This window comes from Phyllopteryx taeniolatus, chromosome 5 (assembly GCF_024500385.1).
Source record: "Phyllopteryx taeniolatus isolate TA_2022b chromosome 5, UOR_Ptae_1.2, whole genome shotgun sequence".
In the NCBI taxonomy this organism is placed as follows: Eukaryota; Metazoa; Chordata; class Actinopteri; order Syngnathiformes; family Syngnathidae; genus Phyllopteryx; species Phyllopteryx taeniolatus.
The window spans coordinates 21471887-21490819 of record NC_084506.1 but is presented as its reverse complement, the minus strand read 5'-3'; the positions used below and the strand labels follow the sequence as shown (position 1 = coordinate 21490819).

Below are 18933 nucleotides of genomic sequence, written 5' to 3'. Positions count from 1 at the left end.
AAGGGCAGCATACATAAAAATCGAAGGATCCAAGGGCCATTTGGACTTTGGACCTTTAATTTACCAATCCATCAGGAGGATATGTGAAGCAATTACAGTACATATTGCTTTTATATAAAGGGTGTTCCAAAAGTCCCTAAACATATAATTTTTTCCATTTCGTTTCAGGTATCATTTGGACAGACATGCGATCTATCAGCATTTTTTTGACAGCTTAGGTTTTGCAGTTTCTGTCAGCATATCATTCCCTTGCCCATGGTTCGCCATTTGGCATTGGAGCAGCACTGCAAAATTGCCATGAGGCAGTAAGATTTTCTGTTCCCGACAAAAAGACTTATGGGTGTCACACTGCTCCAACACATCGTAAAATGTATGCTATCCATGGCACATTTTGATGAACAGGATCTGTTCTTGACAAACTACACAGCAGAAGGCCTAGAAGCAGGCCTTCACTGCCAACACTGATGGAAAAAAAAAAACAACAAAAAAAGTGTAAGAAATTACTGTTCCATACAACCCTGAACCTCAGAACTGTGAGGCTGACGTCCTAACCAATATTCTGGGTGCTGCCCAATTTTAAAACCTCGATTCAATGCAGCAGCGTCTGCCGGATTATTTGCTGAACGCTCATTCCAATTCCAATTGACGGACACAGAGCATAAATGAGCTCTAAATAGGTATTATAGCATATCACATTACAGTCACACAAATTAGCTTGAAAACACCAACACTGTTACATACTTGAACCAAGCTGGCAGCATTGCGCTGAAATCGACTTACAACACTTGGACAGTATTGCGTCATGTATATGAAAGCTTTTCTTGGCTCTTGCTGGATCACAGGGGATAGAAAGCAAAATAAAAGTGTGTTGAGGGAAAAGTTTCTGGGGAAGTTTTTTTTTTTTTTTACATCATGACCTTGCATGTGTTATAGAAAAGGGCAGAACAATGCATGCATGTATGATGCTAGCTGAGGAGTACACCATAATATTAAAAACATCAGGTTAATCTTTTCTTCTCAGAAACAGTACATCACTTGAGCTGAATGTCTGACTGATGTTCACCTGCTCTGCAACAGTAAACAGGGCCATTGTTTGGTGTTAAATGACAACTTTCAACCATACAATGTCAACCCTCAATCATTTGAAAGCAGATAATATCTCCAATTATGCAGATTTTCCCTCTGACTCTCGTCATTATCTCAACAAGGGAAAGCTTTTCACACTTATTGTGTTTTGCACCTAAATGTGTCCCCACGCACACAATGGAGGAGGAAGATCAACACGAGGGCAGCTATTAAGTTCCCACTTTGATGCCACACGGAGAAGCAGGGTTTGCCATTACGACATGTTTACTACATATCATGATGAAACCGCATTGCAGATATTGTAATAGTCATGACTTTTTAATGGCGTATCTGGCAAATATCCACCAAGATTGGGTTGTATGAGAAGACAAATGTAATGCAATTCTAACAATGTTTAACTTTTTTTTTTTTTTTTTTACCAAATAAAACACACTTTTAACCAGGAGTGGGCAAATTAATGTCCGGGGGGGGGCACATAAGGCCCGCTCCGTTCTTTCATACAGCCCACCAAGCATTTACATTATCAAGAAGTAATTCTTGCTTTAATTGAATATAGAAAAAGTTTAAAACAAACATCCATCCATCCATCCATCCATTTCCTGAGCCGCTTATCCTCACAAGGGTCGCGGGAGTGCTGCAGCCAATCCCAGCTAACATCGGGGAGGAGGGGGGGTACACCCTGAACTGGTTGCCAGCCAATCGCAGGGCACATATAAACAAACAACCATTCGCACTCACATTCACACCTACGGGCAATTTAGAGTCTTCAATTAACCGGAGGAAACCGGAGTGCCCGGAGAAAACCCACGCAGGCACGGGGAGAACATGCAAACTCCACACAGGCGGGGTCGGGGATTGAACCCCATACCTCAGAACTGTGAGGCAGACGCTCTAACCAGTCGGTCACCGTGCCACCTTAAAACAAACAATTTTACATAAACATTTTTGAAGATAACATTTGGTTAAAGAATAATACAAATAAATACTACATAAACTAAATATAGAAGAAATATAAATATGAATGTACTATACCAAAAAAATATTTAAAATAAACGGTTTTACATATCGCTGGCATTGGCAAACCTACTATGTCCAAATCTAGTCAATTTTATATTTTTTTTCATAAATTGATCATATTGGTCAGTCCCCACGTGGGGGTTTTATTTCCACAAATTATTGACCAATATAAACTGGTGAAAATGTCTTTACTCTCTCTCGCTGTTGTACAGTGCAGACGCTTTTTTGCTAGCTCTGCTTGCTTCGCTTCTGTTTAAAAAAAATTCTTGCTGATAAGCTTGTTTTTCTTTTTAAAAAAATTAGAAGCAGCAACTCCTGGATATTTTTTAAACCTGCGGGACTGTTCTTTTTTTTTGTAGATACAGTCAGTTGTTGCTATATTCCAATATTTTCTGATACCCTCTCACCATTACGTGAGCCTGACCTGCTAATTAGCACAAGCCTGCTATTAGCAACAAGACCAGCAATCAAGATGCCTCCCTTTTCCATTGAGGACTATCACAGACTGCTGCAGAGGATATCAATCCTGGAAACAAAAATCCACTGGCTTGAAGTGTATGTGTATGTAAATAGCAGACAAATGAAACCACTCTACCGATGTCTCAATATGAGCAGAAGTGTGCTAACAGACAGCCACTTAGCTCAACAAAGAGGACGGATGTGGTCTGTGGAAACGGTAATGGACCATCCAGCAGTTCTCCCTGGAATTTACTGGGAGCAAAGCCCAAAGATATAGGACAACATCTAAAAGGGAGGACACAAGACCTGCAGATTACTGAGGAATCCCGGCTGGCCTGCGATGCGGGCTGCTTCAACCCTGAGTGAGCGGCCGTGGACGGTCGCTACAGCAAAGGGCAAGAAAAAAAGGACGCGAGTCAATGCAAAACATTGACATCAGACTTATAAATAGATTTGAGCCCCTTTTATAGGACCCTGGCCAAGAATGCTAATCCCCCACCACCACTGAAAGGTATGAAACTAAATCATACGAGAAAAAAATGGTACCCCAAACGTTAATAGTTGGTAATGGAGTTGTCAAGGATGTGAAACGTTTTTCCAGTGAGAAGAACACCAAAGTACTATGTTTTACCAATGACATGGTGCCTGATATCTCTAAAAAAATCCTGGAGATCACTCATCAGCACCCAACTGTGAAATATGTCATTATACACACAGGGGCCCTGGATGTTCTCAAGCAGCAATCAGAGGTACTGAAGCAAGATTTCATTAATCTCCTAATAAAAGTGCAATGTTTGGATGCTGAGGTTTTTATTAGTGGACCTCTCCCACTTGTACAATTTGGAGATGAACGTTTCTCTAGGCTCAGTCAATTAAATAAGTGGCTCAAAAAAGTGTGTACTGCACTATCCGTGAGTTTTATTGACAATTTCTGCATTTTTGGGGAGCGCAGAAATCTTTACAGGGCAGACGGTTTCTGTCTAAATAGACAAGGGGTTAAGTTATTGGCTGCCAACATTTTTTACTGTGTACGTCATTCAGCGGCCCGAAAAGAAAACACTGGCCTTGGTGACACGGCTGAAGGACAAAAAGATGCAATTGTTCCCAAACAATCGCTTCTAAACATTTAAAACAAAGAGAAAAAAATAAAATTAAAATAAAATTAAAACAGCGTACAGTACAAGAAATTTTTAAAGTGCAAATGCTCTAGAAAGCATGGGAAAAAAGAAGAGTTTTTAACCTGGACTTAAAAGCATGCACACTTGGGGCTGACGTCACTTCTGTTGGCAACTTATTCCATTTGTGTGCAGCAAAATAGCTAAATGTTGCTTCGCCATGTTTGCTTTGGACTCTGTGCTCCACTATTTGACCAGAGTCTGTCGATCTCAGAGCCCTGCAGGGTTTATATTCCATTCGCATTTCATTCATGTATTCAGGACCTAAACCGTTTAGTGATTTATAGATCAGTAGCAGAACTTTAAAATCTATTCTAAAGCTGACTGGAAGCCAGTGTTAAAACTTTAGAATTGGAGTAATATGCTCTGACGTCTTTGTTTTGGTCAGAACCCAAGCTGGAGCATTCTGAATGAGCTGCAGCTGTTTAATGCTCTTTTTATGTATTCCAGTCAGAAGACCATTACAATAGTCAAGTCTACTTGAGATAAAAGCATGGATTAGCTTCTCCTGGTCTGCTTGAAACATGCAAGCCTTCACTCTGGGTGTGTTCTTCACATGGTAGAAGGCAGGTTTAGTAATTGATTTGAATTGATATGACTATTGAAAGTCAGGTCGGAATCTATCAGAACACCAAGGTTTCGAACTTGGTCTTTGATTTTTGTGTGACTCCAGGTATTTACTAACAGCAATCCTCTTTTCTTTGTTGCCAAAAACAATTATCTCAGTATTGTTGTGGTTTAATTGAAGAAAATTTTGGCTCATCCAGATATTTATCTGTTTTAGACAGTGACACAACACCTCAATTGAACTGTAGTCATTGGAGACACTGCTAGACATAACTGTGTGTCATCTGCCCAGCTATGATAGTCAAAATGAAAGTTCTGAAAATTTTGACCCAAGGGTAGCATATACTGGCTGAACAGGAGGGGATCCAATAACTGACCCTTGAGGGACCCCATAGCTCATTGCCATTCGATGAGATCGAACACTTCCAATGGTAACAAAATAACTCCTTTCCTCCAGGTAAGACCTGAACCATTTAAGGACTGTTCCATTTCGTCCTACCCATGATCTACCATATCAAACGCCACACCGAGGTCCAACAAGACCAGAATTGACACCTTTCCCGAGTCAGTATTCAACCTTATATCATTTTACACTTTGATAGGAGCAGATTCTGTACTGTGATCAGTTCGGAACCCTGATTGAAATTTGTCAAAAAGTCCATTTAAGTTCAATAAATTGCAGAGTTGGTTAAAAATAACTTTCTCAACAATCTTGACTATGAAAGGGAGATTTGAGATGGGTCAATAGCTTGCTAACATGGAAGCGTCCAGCGTTCTATTTTTTAGCAGAGGCTTAATGGCAGCTACTTTAAGAGCTTTAGGAAACTCGCCTGACTGAAGTGAGCAATTGATTATTTGCTGCAAATCTCCTAGCACAGACTTCGCAATATCTTTGAAAAAGTCAGATGGTATTGAGTCAAGACAGCTCGTTGATGGTTTCAGCTGCTGAACCGTTTTCTCTACAGTTTTTTTGGTCAACTGTATCAAATTCTGACATGGCAATAGAGTTTTTCCTGGGTGGCTTCAGATGTAGTATCATTTTATCATTTTGCTGATTTGTGCTAATATTTAACCTGATGGATTGTATTTCTTCAATAAAATAACAAGCTAATTCATTGCATTTATCTGCTGTTAGGAACTCTAGAGCTATCTGATTCAGGGGGGTGGGGGGTGGGGGGGGGGGGGGGGGGGGAGTTGCGAGCTTGTCAACCACAGCAAATAGAGTGTGAGTATTGTTGAAGTTCTTACTGATGATTTCAGAAAAGTGTTGCTGTCTAGCCCTGAATAACTCTTGGGTAAAATTACAAAGACTTTGTCTGTAGAGGTCATAGTCAATTTGGAGTTTAGTTTTTCTCCACTTACGTTCTGCTTTCCTGCACTTTGATTTAGAGCTCTTTACAATCATTGTGCTCCTCCAAGGTGTTCTAGGTCGCCTCAAGATTGTCTTAGTTTTAGTAGGAGCGACAGTATTCATGATATTTGAGATTCTACAGGTGAAATTATTCAAAAGTTCACCAACTGTCTCAGCAGTCACAGTTTGTGGCAAAGCAATGGTCTCCATAAACATAGTGGCGGTACTCTCATTTATGTACCTTTTCTTAATAGACATGAGGTTGTCTGAACTTTTGGAAGAATCCGTAATTCAAAGAATACACAAAAATGGTCAGAAATAGCCATATCCTTAATGTCAATTGAGAGAATTTCAACATCCTTAGAGATGACCAGGTCTAAGATGTGACTTTGAGTGTGGGTTGGACTCTTAATATGTTGAGAGAGGTCAAATGTGTCTAGTATAGCAGAGAGTTCTTTAGATTGTTTTTCCCATGTTATTGTCAACATGAATGTTAAAGTCTCCCGTTATGACAAAATAGTTGTAGTCATTACAAATAACTGACAGCAGTTCTGAAAAGTCCTCTATAAATTTTCTGTTCTATCTTGGAGGCCTATAAATTATTAAAACAATAACCTTTGGGTGGCCATCCATTTTGTGAGCCGCTTCTCCTCATTAGGGTCCGCGGTAGTGCTGGAGCCTATCCCAGCTATCATCGGGCAGGAGGCGGGGTACACCCTGAACTGGTTGCCAGCCAATCGCAGGGCACGTATGAACAAACAACTGTGCACTCACATTCACACCTACGGGCAATTTAGAGTTGACAATTAACCTACCATGCATGTTTTTGGGATGTGGGAGGAAACCGGAGTCCCTGGAGAAAACCCACGCAGGCACGGGGAGAACATGTAAACTCCACACAGGCGGGGCCGGGGATTGAACCCTGGTCCTCAGAACTGTGAGGCAGACACTCTAACCAGTCTTCACCGTGCCACCAGAGCTAAAATCACCCAGTATAATTTCTTTACACTGAATTAATGACTTAAAAATAACAGCAATACCACCACCTTTTTTCCCTATTCGACTCTTGTTCATAAAATAAAGATTTGCTGGTGTCGCCTCATTTAAAATGGTATTACAGCTACTTTCTGTTAACCATGTTTCATTTAGTAACGAAAAGTCCAGATCATAGGTTGTAATGATGTCATTAATCAATATTGATTTATTACCCAGTGACCTGATTTTGAAAAGAGCTAGTCTCGCAGAGATAACTGGATACAATGGTTTGATAGATTCACATTTTATCCTCACCAAGTTTGTAGTTCCACTTTTTTGTGCCATATTTCTTTGACCAACTTTCTGTCCCTTGTAATTACAGGGATCAAAAATGCCTTATCTCCATAGGGGGCCTGACTTATTCTGGAAAAGTCCCCGCAGATATCAGTCAGATTCGCAGATAAGGTTCTTCATGGGTGGAGGAGGGGCCCTTCTCATCTTAGTGGACGGTGGTTTCAGACGAGGGGGAATGGGAGGAAGATCTTTATGTGGTGTGCGTTGGATTCCAATATTGATCGTCTTCATCCTGTTCTTCACACCAAGCAGAGAATTTAGGCCAGTAGAGAGTGAGTTTTGCGTTGGGCTTTGCTCCAACGGGGCAGGGATGGGTGTGGGAGATTCAACGTGCTGGCTCATCTCATTTGTCACTCGCTCCTCCGATTGTTCGGATGACCCTGATGAATCCGTCTGCGCCTCATGTCGCCTTATCTCCTATTTCTCCGATTGTTTGGGAACAACTGCATCTTTTTGTCCTTCAGCCGTGTCACCAAGCCCAGTGTTTACTTTTTGAGCCGCTGAATGACGTACACAGCTAAAAATGTTGGCAGCCAATAACTTAACCCCTTGTTTATTTAGACACAAACCGTCTGCCTTGTAAAGATGTCTGCGCTCCCAAAAATGCAGAAATTGTCAATGAAACTCACGGATACTGCCGTACACACTTCTTTGAGCAACTTATTTAATTGACTGAGCCGAGAGAAACGTTCATCTCCAGATCGTAAAAATGTGAGAGGTCCACTAATAAAAACCTCAGCATCCAAACATTGCACTTTTGTTAGGAGATCAATGAAATCTTGCTTCAGTACCTCTGATTGCTACTTGAGAACATCCAGGGCGTCTGTGTGTATAATGACATATTTCCCAGTTGGGTACTGATTAGTGATCTCCAGGATTTTGTTAGAGATATCAGACACCATGTCATTGGTAAAACACAGAACTTTGGTGTTCTTCTCACTGCAAAAACGTTTCACATCCTTGACAGTTCCATCACCAACTATTAATGTTTGGGGTGCCATTTTTTTCCTTGTATGATTTAGTTTCATACCTTTCAGGGGTGGTGTGGGATGAGCATTCTTGGCCAGGGTCTTGTAAAAGTGGCTCAAATCTATTTGTAAGTCTGATGTCAATGTTTTGCATTAACTCGTGTCCTTTTTTCTTGCCCTTCGCTGTAGCGACCATTCATGGCCGTTCACTCGCTGTTGAAACAACCAGCCGGATTCCTCGGTAATCTGCTGGTGTTGTGTCCTCCCTTTTAGATGTTGTCCCATATCTTTTGGCTTTGCTCCCAGTAAATTCCAGGGAGAACTGCTGGCTGGCCCATTACCATTTCCACAGTCCACAGACGTCCTCTTTGTTGAGATAAGTGGCTGTCTGTTAGCACACTTCTGCTCACCATTTTGAGACATCGGTAGACTGGTTTAATTCCCCGACTGTCCATTTATATCCACATACTCTTCAAGACAGTGGATTTTCGTTTCCAGGCTGACATCCTCTGCAGCAGTCCACGATAGTTCTCGGTGGAAAAGGGAGGCCTCTTGATTGCTGGTCTTGTTCCAAATAGCAGGCTTGTGCTAATTAGCAGGCCACGCTCACGTAATGGTGAGAGGGTATCAGAAAATATTAGACTATAGCAACAACTGACTGTATCTGCAAAAAAAAGTACAGTCCCACAGGTTTAAAAATATCCAGGAGTCGCTGCTTCTAATTTGTTTTAAAAGAAAAACAAGCTCATCAGCAAGAAACAATTTAAACAGAAGTGAAGCAAGCAGAGCGAGCAAAAAAGCGTCTGCACTATACGAGAGTGAGAGAGAGTAAACAAGTGTCGTTGAAGATAGCTGCGATAGGCGCTAGCACGCCCACCACCCTAGTGAGGATAAGCGGTACGGAAAGTGAATATATTATTTAGTATCTCACTAGGCCACATACACAAGTGTGTGATTGTCCTGCCACAAGCTTTTGGGGTGCTACCGATGTCTACCTTCCCTCAGAGCAGTGAAATGGGTTCAATCAAACCTCAGGGGTTTGCTGAGTCAGTCTCTGGGGTTGAGCGGAGGTTAGGCAACAGCAAGTCACATTGATTTGGAGTGAATATGATTTATATTTTTGTTTTTGGTGCATGCTTCATTTTGTGCGCGAATAAATACTGATGTTTTTTAATTAAAAAAAAAATCAATCAAAATAAATTTGCCAGTTACAAAAGGTTAGGTGAATACACGTATGAACACTTATGAACACATATCCAACAAGGTTAAGAAGCACTACCCTAGAGAATTATTCAATTTCTCACACAGTGATTGTTGTCTACACGGGTGTGTGATTGTTATACCAAAGATGGCTTTATCATGTCATAAACGGTAATGTGCACCTTCAAACCTTTAATGAAGATATTGATTGATTTATTTATAGGCCTTGTTAAAGCTGCTCCTTTTTTGGGATAAATGTAGAAAAAAATTCTGTGAAGGACAGTGGCAGGGATGAATATCATTACGTGTAACGCGGCTGGAGACATCTCGTCCTCACTGATGCTGGATATCCCAGCTGAGAGAGGCCCAAATGCACGCAAACATAAAGCTGCAGCATACGAGCTCTAAATCACACATTAATCAACGAAATGAGAGGACAAATGCCGACCTCTCAAATTCTGTCTGTGAAGCACTTAGTGTGTATTGTGGGCACAGATAATGAGAGGATTACCGCCTCCCATCTCAAAAGGATTACGTGATACATGCACGAGTTCAGCAAAGTGTTGGCAGGGCATTTGGCAAAGTATAATTTTTTGGGGCTGTTTTAATTGTTTCCTCCAGAATTCGCTCAATCAAACCTTTATTTAAAATGAAAGAAAACAACAACTTTGCTGCAGCAACTGACATTAGTACTTTGTCTTAGGGGCAAGTGGAGCAGTCTCCCTCCAGATCCCGCAGATGTCACTGTGAGTAAAAAGTTTTCTTACACAGGGGTGATTCAGTTGAGTTTTTGAAACGGTTTCACTGTCGAGACTCCCCAGAGAAATACGCAGTTTTAGGTTGAAAAAAATTACATTTAAAACAGTATCCCGCAGAGGTTTAGCAGTATGCCTTTGAAGGAAGCATCCAACAAAGCAAAGTGACATAAAGAAATAATGCACATTATGTTAACGCTAGATTACAGAGCAAAAGTAAACCACTACCGAGGACAACAAGAAGCAACATTGTTCCTGTAAAGCTGGCTCTCGATTTACCATTAAAATCATTCCAAAAGCAAAAAATCAATAGTTCGATACAAACATTATAAACAGGAGCATGTAGCTAGCTGCATTAGTGCTTAGCTAGCACCACAGACAGTAACTAGGGCTTACGTGAGTAGTGTAGCATTAGCATTTTCTTAATGAGCAAATAACAGCATAGCCTTATTTTATGGATATACATTAGGTCATATTTTGCCTACAGAATGAGGATGATTTTTGAGGGATTAAAATGAGAATGGCTCTAGAGTTAGTTCTATGAGGTCTCTTTTTTTTCTCCAAATAAAAACGTGTCGCGTGCCCCAACAATGATTACCTTTTAAAAGATTTTAAAAATACATCCAAAACGTTTTTCCTAAAACTCACAAAATGTATTCCAAAATTCAACGTAGTGCCTCTGGGAAAGTGCCTATGATAATGTTCCATTGCAAAATAATCAGTACAAATAAAAGTAGAGTGCAGTTTTGGTCACTAGTGTGTTCCTGCCATTTGTTGTTGTTCTTTCTGTATTGTTTGGGGCAACTTAACCGTCTGTCCAAACTTGCTATTAACTCATTCCCTACTAATTCCGTCCAAAGACGTCATTCAGAATCCATCTATTCCCTGCCAATACCGTCTAAAGACATCAATGCCGTTTTTTAACGGAGATGGGTGGGGGAGGGTCTTGTGCAGTTTATGTGTGATCGTCGAGCCTCTGGATAACTGCAATGAGGATTGGCACCCAGTAGAGGGCAACAATGCCTTGAGGTAAACGTCCCTCCCTCAGAGGAAGAGGAGGAAGAAGAGGGGGCGGGCCGGCGGCGTCCAAGAGACAATGAGAGAAGGCAAACATAATGGCAGAAAAGAGATAAGACAAAATGAAAATAATCTCACAAAAAAAGCTTTCGGTACTAGAAATGTATTGCGCCAAGGCAAGAAAAATATTCCTGCGACCGACAGGAATGACGCCTTAGATCATGCGGGGGAATAAAGGATGACGTGCCGAGCCAGAATGACGCTCCGAGCGATTGCTTTGCCAAATGGCAACATCCTCGGCCGCTTGCCAGCTGATCATCTGTTGACCAAGATTTGAGTAAATGCGATCCGGAATCGTCAGATGAGTGAACTGCCTCTGGATCGCCTGAAAGCAGCCGAGCTTCATTCGGAGATTCCTCCGGATGATATTGAGACGAAGGTAACTCGTTAGCAGCTCGCGTTAGCTACATTTGGCAAGCAAACACGCTCCTTCAATCCTTGTTACATAAAAATATAATTTAGTCCCATTAGTTTACATCACAATGTAACATCTGTTGCCAGTACTGATTTGAATTTTCCATTTCTTCCATCTTGCAGGAATTAAACACCTGCGAGTCGAATGTCCTTTACGATTGCAACAAAGAAAAGTAATGTTTAGTTTTTTTTTATCCTTGCAAAACATGTCATCAATAAAACGTATTCTCTAGTAATGGTATGTATTTTTTAAAAGTTAAAGGTTATGCATCCAGCAGACGTGTGACTCCCATTCCAGTACGCAGTGCAGACAAAAAAGGTAATTGAAAGCTTTTTTTTCTCCACATCCCACGACAGCAATTACAACAATGTATTTTTTATCCATCCATCCATCCATTTTCTGAGCCGCTTCACCTCACAACGGTCGCGAGCGTCCTGGAGCCTATCCCAGCTATCATCGGGCAGGAGGCGGGGTACACCCTGAACTGGTTGCCAGCCAATCGGAGGGCACAAACAAACAAACAACCATTCGCACTCACAGTCATACCTACGGGCAATTTAGAGTCTTCAATTAATGCATGTTTTTGGGATGCGGGAGGAAACCGGAGTGCCTGGAGAAAACTCACGCAGGCACGGGGAGAACATGCAAACTCCACACAGGCAGGGCCGGGGATTGAACCCGGGCCCTCAGAACTGTGAGGCTGACGCTCTAACCAGTCGGCCACCGTGCCGCCTGTATTTTTTAGTTTAGTTTTCTAAACTGCACAGGTTGTCCTTCAAGGAGGAGAAGTGACTGGTTTCAAGGAGAATGACAACTACACAAGATCCCATTCACTGGCAACAGAAGAATAACATATAGATGTGGATAAAACGTTGCTAGATTTTATGCGCAAGGTAATAAAAACCTGGACTTTTGCGCAAACGGGAGACGAGGAGAATTTGGAGTGTGGGAGACCCATTTGTTCATGCATTTTTGTCCAATGTAAATTCTGTACAGTTATACTTGTAAATACATTATTTTTCTGTCAAAAGTACTTTTTCAGTGTTGTTTTATGTTCAGATGTTTGAGATTTTCGATTTTTCTGCTTGATCGGTCTGTTTTCACAAAAAGTAAAAGTTTTCACAGATTTGGCTGAAAGTATCCTATATTTGACTGCTGATTACTAAAGAACGGTGTAAGCTAGAGACAAACTTTTTTTCTGATGAAAGAGGAGAGTCTGATCTTTCTTTTGGTGGTTTTGGTGTTTACATAGTCATAGTACACAATATTCTATGGGGCTTAAAAAATTTGTGAAATTGCTCAAAAACACCTGGCAGTCTAAGTCTAGGGGTTCCCTGCTCAAGAAACGGCTGGCATTGAACGAGTTAAACAGCGAAATGAGCGTGACAGGTCTGTATAAAGATGGAACGCATTGGTTTTCTATGTGGTTAAATTCATTGTTTTTAGACAATAACTAAGACAATCATCAGATAATAAATTTTGCTGGTATGTAGCCTCAACCTAAAGAGGTGGAGTACACGTGTACTCAATTTTTCCTCTTTCCGATCAAAGTCAGCAAGGGCCAGATTGTCGGATATCCCTAAAAGATTACCCTGAATTATCATCCTGTGGTGTGGAGTGTGTTAATTTTGAAAAATGGTTGGGGTCAACAATGGTAAATGTAATCCTTGTATGTGGTCAACACTGAAACACGGACTCTTATGATTGTGACGCTAGCCAATCAGGAAGCTCGCTGAAGCTCGCACCGTTGCCCAACATAAATAGAGGAGCAACTGGTTGAGTGTTTGTATAACGTGTCTCACAAGTCATTTACCACAGTAAAAATGACAAAAAGAAGAGTTTGCCACCTCAGTGTAGTTACTTGAGAAGATAACAGTTAGCCTTGCTTTTTCTATTTCTTCTACTTCTCTTTCTTCTTTCGGAAGGTCTGGATGCCCTGTGGGACTAGTCTGCCTCTTACAGGTCAGTCTTGGTACTACAGCAGATAACTGGCTTGGGGGAGAAAACTCGTGATTGTCGGTGGATACAGTATATCATTATGTTTGTGGTCATCTCTCCATAAGATCAGTAAGAAGACAATAGGAATAGTTCTTCAACATATAAAGGGTCTCTCACGTAAAAAAAAAAATCGGTACGTATTTGTGTACCCTCCTTAATTGGATGGCCTCACCATTTTATCATGGAAAATGCTGCCTGGATGCTTCGGTAACATTAGCGTCAGGGCTAACATGATGGTTGTTGTTCATTTATTTGTTTACCGCCCACCCTCGATTGGCAGAAAACATTCCAGCTCTAAACACTTCTGTCGCTTACTGAGAGGCCCTACCTTCACAATAGGCGTTATCGTCTCGCAGGGGTCGGAATCCATCCTTGCAAACGCAGCAGTCTCCAGCCTCGAGGTTGACGCAGTCGGAGTGCTCCACGCAGCCGTGGCCCTCGGAGCAGAAGTCATAGCCTGCAGGGGGGCACAGACAGGAAGAAGACGCAATTGATGATAACAGGCGGAGTACTTCATCCGCGCTAGGGAATCAGATCGCCAGCTACATTTTATGATTGTAGATTTTGGAATAATTTCCTATTTTGCTAGCTGCCATTGATTTGTTTCATGGCAGTGGAAAAAAAACATGCTGCTCTGGGAGGAGACTGGTTAGCCTTGATGCTTGATGCCTGAAAAGATTTATGCTGTCAGGAAACCAAATGTAGAGGGCAAACAATGAGGATCAGATGAAAAGGTCAACGATTTACAGCCGGTCTGCTCTAATCTTGCCGATGTGTTTTCATCAACAAACCAGCAGTGGGATTTTTTCCAAAGCAATTGTCGCCTTTTATCTGCCATCTGTTCGTTAAAGGCACCAAAGCAGGAAATCAATCTAAGTCTATCTAAGGGGTCCTCAATTAAGAGTTAAAGGGGTCCAGGACAGGAAAATTCAAGGTCCAGAACATTATGATGTATAACTTGATTTTCAGTCTCCCGTTTTCTATAGCGATGGTCCTCGTTAGGGTTGTGGGAGAGCTGGAGCCTATACATTACCAGCTGACTTTGGGCGAACAAACATTGACACGCAGATTGACACCTTTGAACAATTTAGACACACACACACACACACACACACACACATATATATATATATACATATATATACACATATATATATCCATCCATCCATTTTCAACACCGCTTATCCTGGTTAGGGTCACGGGACGCTGGAGCCTATCCCAGCTGACTTCGGGCGAAAGGCGGACTACACCCGGATCTGGTCGCCAGTCAGTCGCAGGGCACATACAGAGACGGACAACCATTTGCACTCACATTCACGTCACTGAGTGGGAACTGAACCCACGCTGCCTGCACCAAAGTCAGGCAAGTGTACCACTACACCATCAGTATATATGTGTGTGTATGTATATATATATATATATATATATATATATATATATATATATATATATATATATATATATATATATATATATATATGTATGTATGTATATGTATCTATATGTATGTATATATATATATATATATATATATATATATACATACATATAGATATATATACATATATATATATATACATACATATATATATACATACATATATACATATATATATATACATACATATATATACATATATATATATACATACATATATATACATATGTGTGTGTGTGTGTGTGTGTGTGTGTGTGTGTGTGTGTGGCGGAACGGTGGACGACTGGTTAGGGCGTCGGCCTCACAGTTCTGAGGACCAGGGTTCAATCCCCGGCACTACCTGTGTTGAGTTTGCATATTCTCCCCGTGCCTGTGTGGATTTTCTCCAGGCACTCCAGTTTCCACCCACATCCCAAAAACATGCGTGGTAGGTTATATATATATAACGTGCTTTGAGGGCCAACTTCAAAATAAAAGTTTTATAGATTACTCCATTGGACATCAATGCCATTTCAAGCTTTTATTTTGAAGTTGGCCCCGCAGCTGTTACCGACGCTCAATGAAGCCTTAAGCATGCCTTCGCCCCCTGGTAGTTGGCTGGCTAGGTTGCGGGCACTGCTGCAAATGAAGCACACGATCGCAGACGATCAGGCTCATTTAATGGTGGCAGCCAAAATTGCGATTAAAATTCGATTAATTGTGCAGCCCTAATTTTGAATCCGACTGCGCGACAATTCAGTCAATTTCAGCTGCGTTGCTCGGTGTGCGGCAGCCTAAGAAGTACCCCAAGAGACCGCCAAAAGGAGCCTAAAATGGCTGCTTCTAACCAACATGGCAAACTTCCTGTGTCTTTCCATGCATGGGTCCTTGAGATTTTTTTGTGGGTGTACTCACAATAGACATGCCTACAAAATTTTGTGTTCCTATGTGAAACTGGGGGGGGGACACTATGGAGCCAACACCTACCCCAATACAGTTTTTTTACCAGGATGAACAGAAGTGAATAGAGAAAACCCTGGAAAAGGTTGATTTTTTTTTTTTTTTACTAACTCCCTTTTTCTTTGATGTTGCATTCTTATAAAGCACAGCATCATCTGTATTACCCTGAACTTTCTTCCTCACCTTCAAAGGCTTGCCTGCCTTGCACAGACCCACTCACTCCACTCACAAAGCCCTTCCAAATAAATGTCACGCTGGCGAATGTGTTTACTACTGTAATGAACAGAAACGACTAGCCTAAATCCTTCAAAAGTTGCACTTGTTTAATTAATATGTATGTAAATCTATGTAAATATCAACATTAACATTAAAGAACACAGCCGGCGTTAACATCCCTGTTGTGATGAGAGTTGATTAAACCGCGATGGGGGACGAGGCTTCGTCCGCACTTACCTCTACAGACTTTGCAGCATCTGTCACTCAAGGGGATCTGCTCAGACTCAGGACACTGGAGTTCAGGGCACAGCTTGCTGGGGACCACTCGATGCATCATCCTGTCCTGTGATGGGCAGAGAATCGCACGTGAGCTTCTTTTTCTCATTTGACCAGTGTGCCTTGCATGTAATTACGCTGCTAATTATTCATCCTTTTCGTTTCCTTTTTCCATTCCCCTCTCACCCTCCTTCCAAAAGCAATTACTCACTGGTCAATAGTGGTTTTAAGTGAACCTCTGCTGGGGACGTGAAATAGTTCTTTTTCGGTGTTTCACATCATGCTTCATTATGCAGCAGCGAATCAGCCGGATTAATTATTCCTATAGCAAAGTGTGTGCTGAGAGCTACAGTACATTGGAATAATTTTCCCAGCATGCTTCTGCTTTGTGAACTTGCTTCATCCGTGACGGCGCCGGAATAACTCACACTTACCCAGTTTTCAATTGTTTTGCCTTAGTCAAATGACAGAAGGGTTTGTTGTTTGTTTTGAGGGGACGAAACTTTGCTGGAGTCTCGAAGTTGCACCACACAATTCTTGCCGCTCACCGGCCCAAACTTGCACCCCGGAGATGAGAGGCTTGACAAGCATCTGTCAGGGGACGCCTGCAGCAGCGGGCTGACTGACAGTGCTCCTCATCCTTGTTTCTTTGATCTGCCAGGCGACCGGCAGTCGGTTTAGCGTGGGCCACAGATGGGCAAGGTGTGTGCAGGGGAGCCAGGCAGCTGTCAGAAACAGCCGCTTCTAAGGGAGCTTTGTAGCCGCAGTGGGGGTCACTGATTGATACCATTGAGTTTTATCGAACAAAAAGCTACTAATCATATTTTTTTGTGATTGATTATACAAAAAAATTGAGAAGTTAATTAATGGCAAATGCAAACAATCAGTCCATCTGCCGCACATGACAAGAATTATTGAATAAGTGCAAAATGAATACAATTCAAGAAAGCTAGGGAACAATGATTGCTACGTTCCGACTTTTTCTGCTGAACTCAATTAGCAGGACTGTGCCAATTACGTTAAAACACAAAAGACAAGGATGACAGGCGAGCTCAATACAATTCAGACGAAAGCTGACTTGCTCAGGTTTGATGTACAGTAAACCCCCACTATTTGCATCATTTATGCAAATATAATAATTTGCGAATAATTGATACCCTCCTAAAAATGTTTGTCATTGCCTGTATAAATAGTGTAAACCCAAAAGATAACCCAAAACTATGATCCCAAAACATTTGGGTATCATTTCAAAATAATTGTACAACATTCACCTGTAAGATAAATGACATACAGATTTGATTCTTTTTTTTAATGCACCAGAAGTGCGCACGTAGATGCAGTAAAGACTCTCCATTACTTCCACTAACAACCCAGGCTTAATTTACAGTAGCTCCTCCCAGACATACAAAGATCTTAAACCTTCAGTCATATGCATCACTTTAACAATACTTCCTTGATACCAATTACTACTTCCTCTTATCCAGGGAATCTTGTAGCATCTTAGGGTGTTACAAAAAAAAGCACAAACACATATGGAGTTTTTCAGCAAAAAAAAGAAAAAAAGCACTAATAATGAATTTGCGAATAGTGAACCGCGACTAGGCGATGGTTCACTGTCTTCTCTCAGGAAGTAGTTTCGGGAATATTTAGCAAGCTGGAGGAGATAAAAATGAAATGACGTACCTTGCACTCAAACAGCAGACACCTGTCCGAGGAGTCGCGCACAGCCTTCTGATCGCCCTCCACCAGCTCCCTTCCACCAAACAGGCAGACAGCTGTAGTAATCATTTAAAAAAAAAAAACAATTACATAAAGCACATTGTTTCCACATAACACCATGTTATGATCATTGTCCTAAGGTTCATTCTTCTTTCCGGGATCAAATTTAAGCTCTTTTTGAGCACATTTATTTTATAATGTGTCAGCTTTACAAGGATAAAGTCATAAGGTTACTGTAGCTCATATGTTACAAATTTATCCTTGTAATATTACGAGAATAGATTTGTAATATCCTGGAAATTATCTTTGAGAATAAAGTCTTCGTCTCAATAGGAAAATGTCCTAAATTGTAATGTTACAATAGTGTGGTAATGTTATGAGAATAAAGTTGGATACTATGTATCGCCACTTACATGCAGTGATTTCTCCAGATTCTCTGAACCTTTTGATGATATTATGGACCGTAGATGATAAAATCCCTAAATTCCTTGCAATTGTACGTTGAGGAACATTGTCCTGAAACTGTTCGACTATTTTCTCATGCACTTGTTCACAAAGAGGTGAACCTTGCCCCATCTTTGCTTTTGAATAACTGAGCAATTCAGGGAAGCTCCTTTTATACCCAAACATGACACCCACCTGTTCCCAATTAGCCTGTTCACCTGTGGGATGTTCCAAACAGGTGTTTGATGAGCATTCCTCAACTTTCTCATTCTTTTTTGCCACCTGTCCCAGCTTTTTTGGAATGTCTTGCAGCCATAAAATTCTAAGTTAATGATTATTTGCTAAAAATAAATAAAGTTTATCAGTTCGAACATTAAATATATTGTCTTCGTAGCGTATTCAATTAAATATAGGTCGAACATGATTTGCAAATCATTGTATTCTGTTTTTATTTATGTTTAACACAACGCCCCAACTTCATTGGAATTGGGTTGTACAAGAATA

General features: G+C 41.1%; 1 protein-coding gene and 1 long non-coding RNA gene across 4 annotated transcripts in view; one reads left to right on the top strand and one right to left on the bottom strand.

Moving 5' to 3' along the window:
• Positions 1–18933, bottom strand: part of nell2a (neural EGFL like 2a) — a 110642-nt gene that overhangs the window by 58202 nt on the left and 33507 nt on the right. For all 3 annotated transcript variants that reach the window (XM_061773717.1, XM_061773715.1, XM_061773716.1), the window contains exons 10-12: positions 17950–18041; positions 16228–16333; positions 13726–13854 (exon numbers count right to left, since the gene is read on the bottom strand). In XM_061773717.1, coding sequence (XP_061629701.1) covers positions 13726–13854; positions 16228–16333; positions 17950–18041 — 327 coding nt within the window. The remainder of the gene's footprint in view (positions 1–13725; positions 13855–16227; positions 16334–17949; positions 18042–18933) is intronic.
• LOC133478106 (uncharacterized) lies at positions 9651–12487 on the top strand. Its single transcript, XR_009788576.1, has 3 exons — positions 9651–9898; positions 11522–11571; positions 11655–12487. It is a non-coding gene; the product is annotated as an uncharacterized LOC133478106 (long non-coding RNA).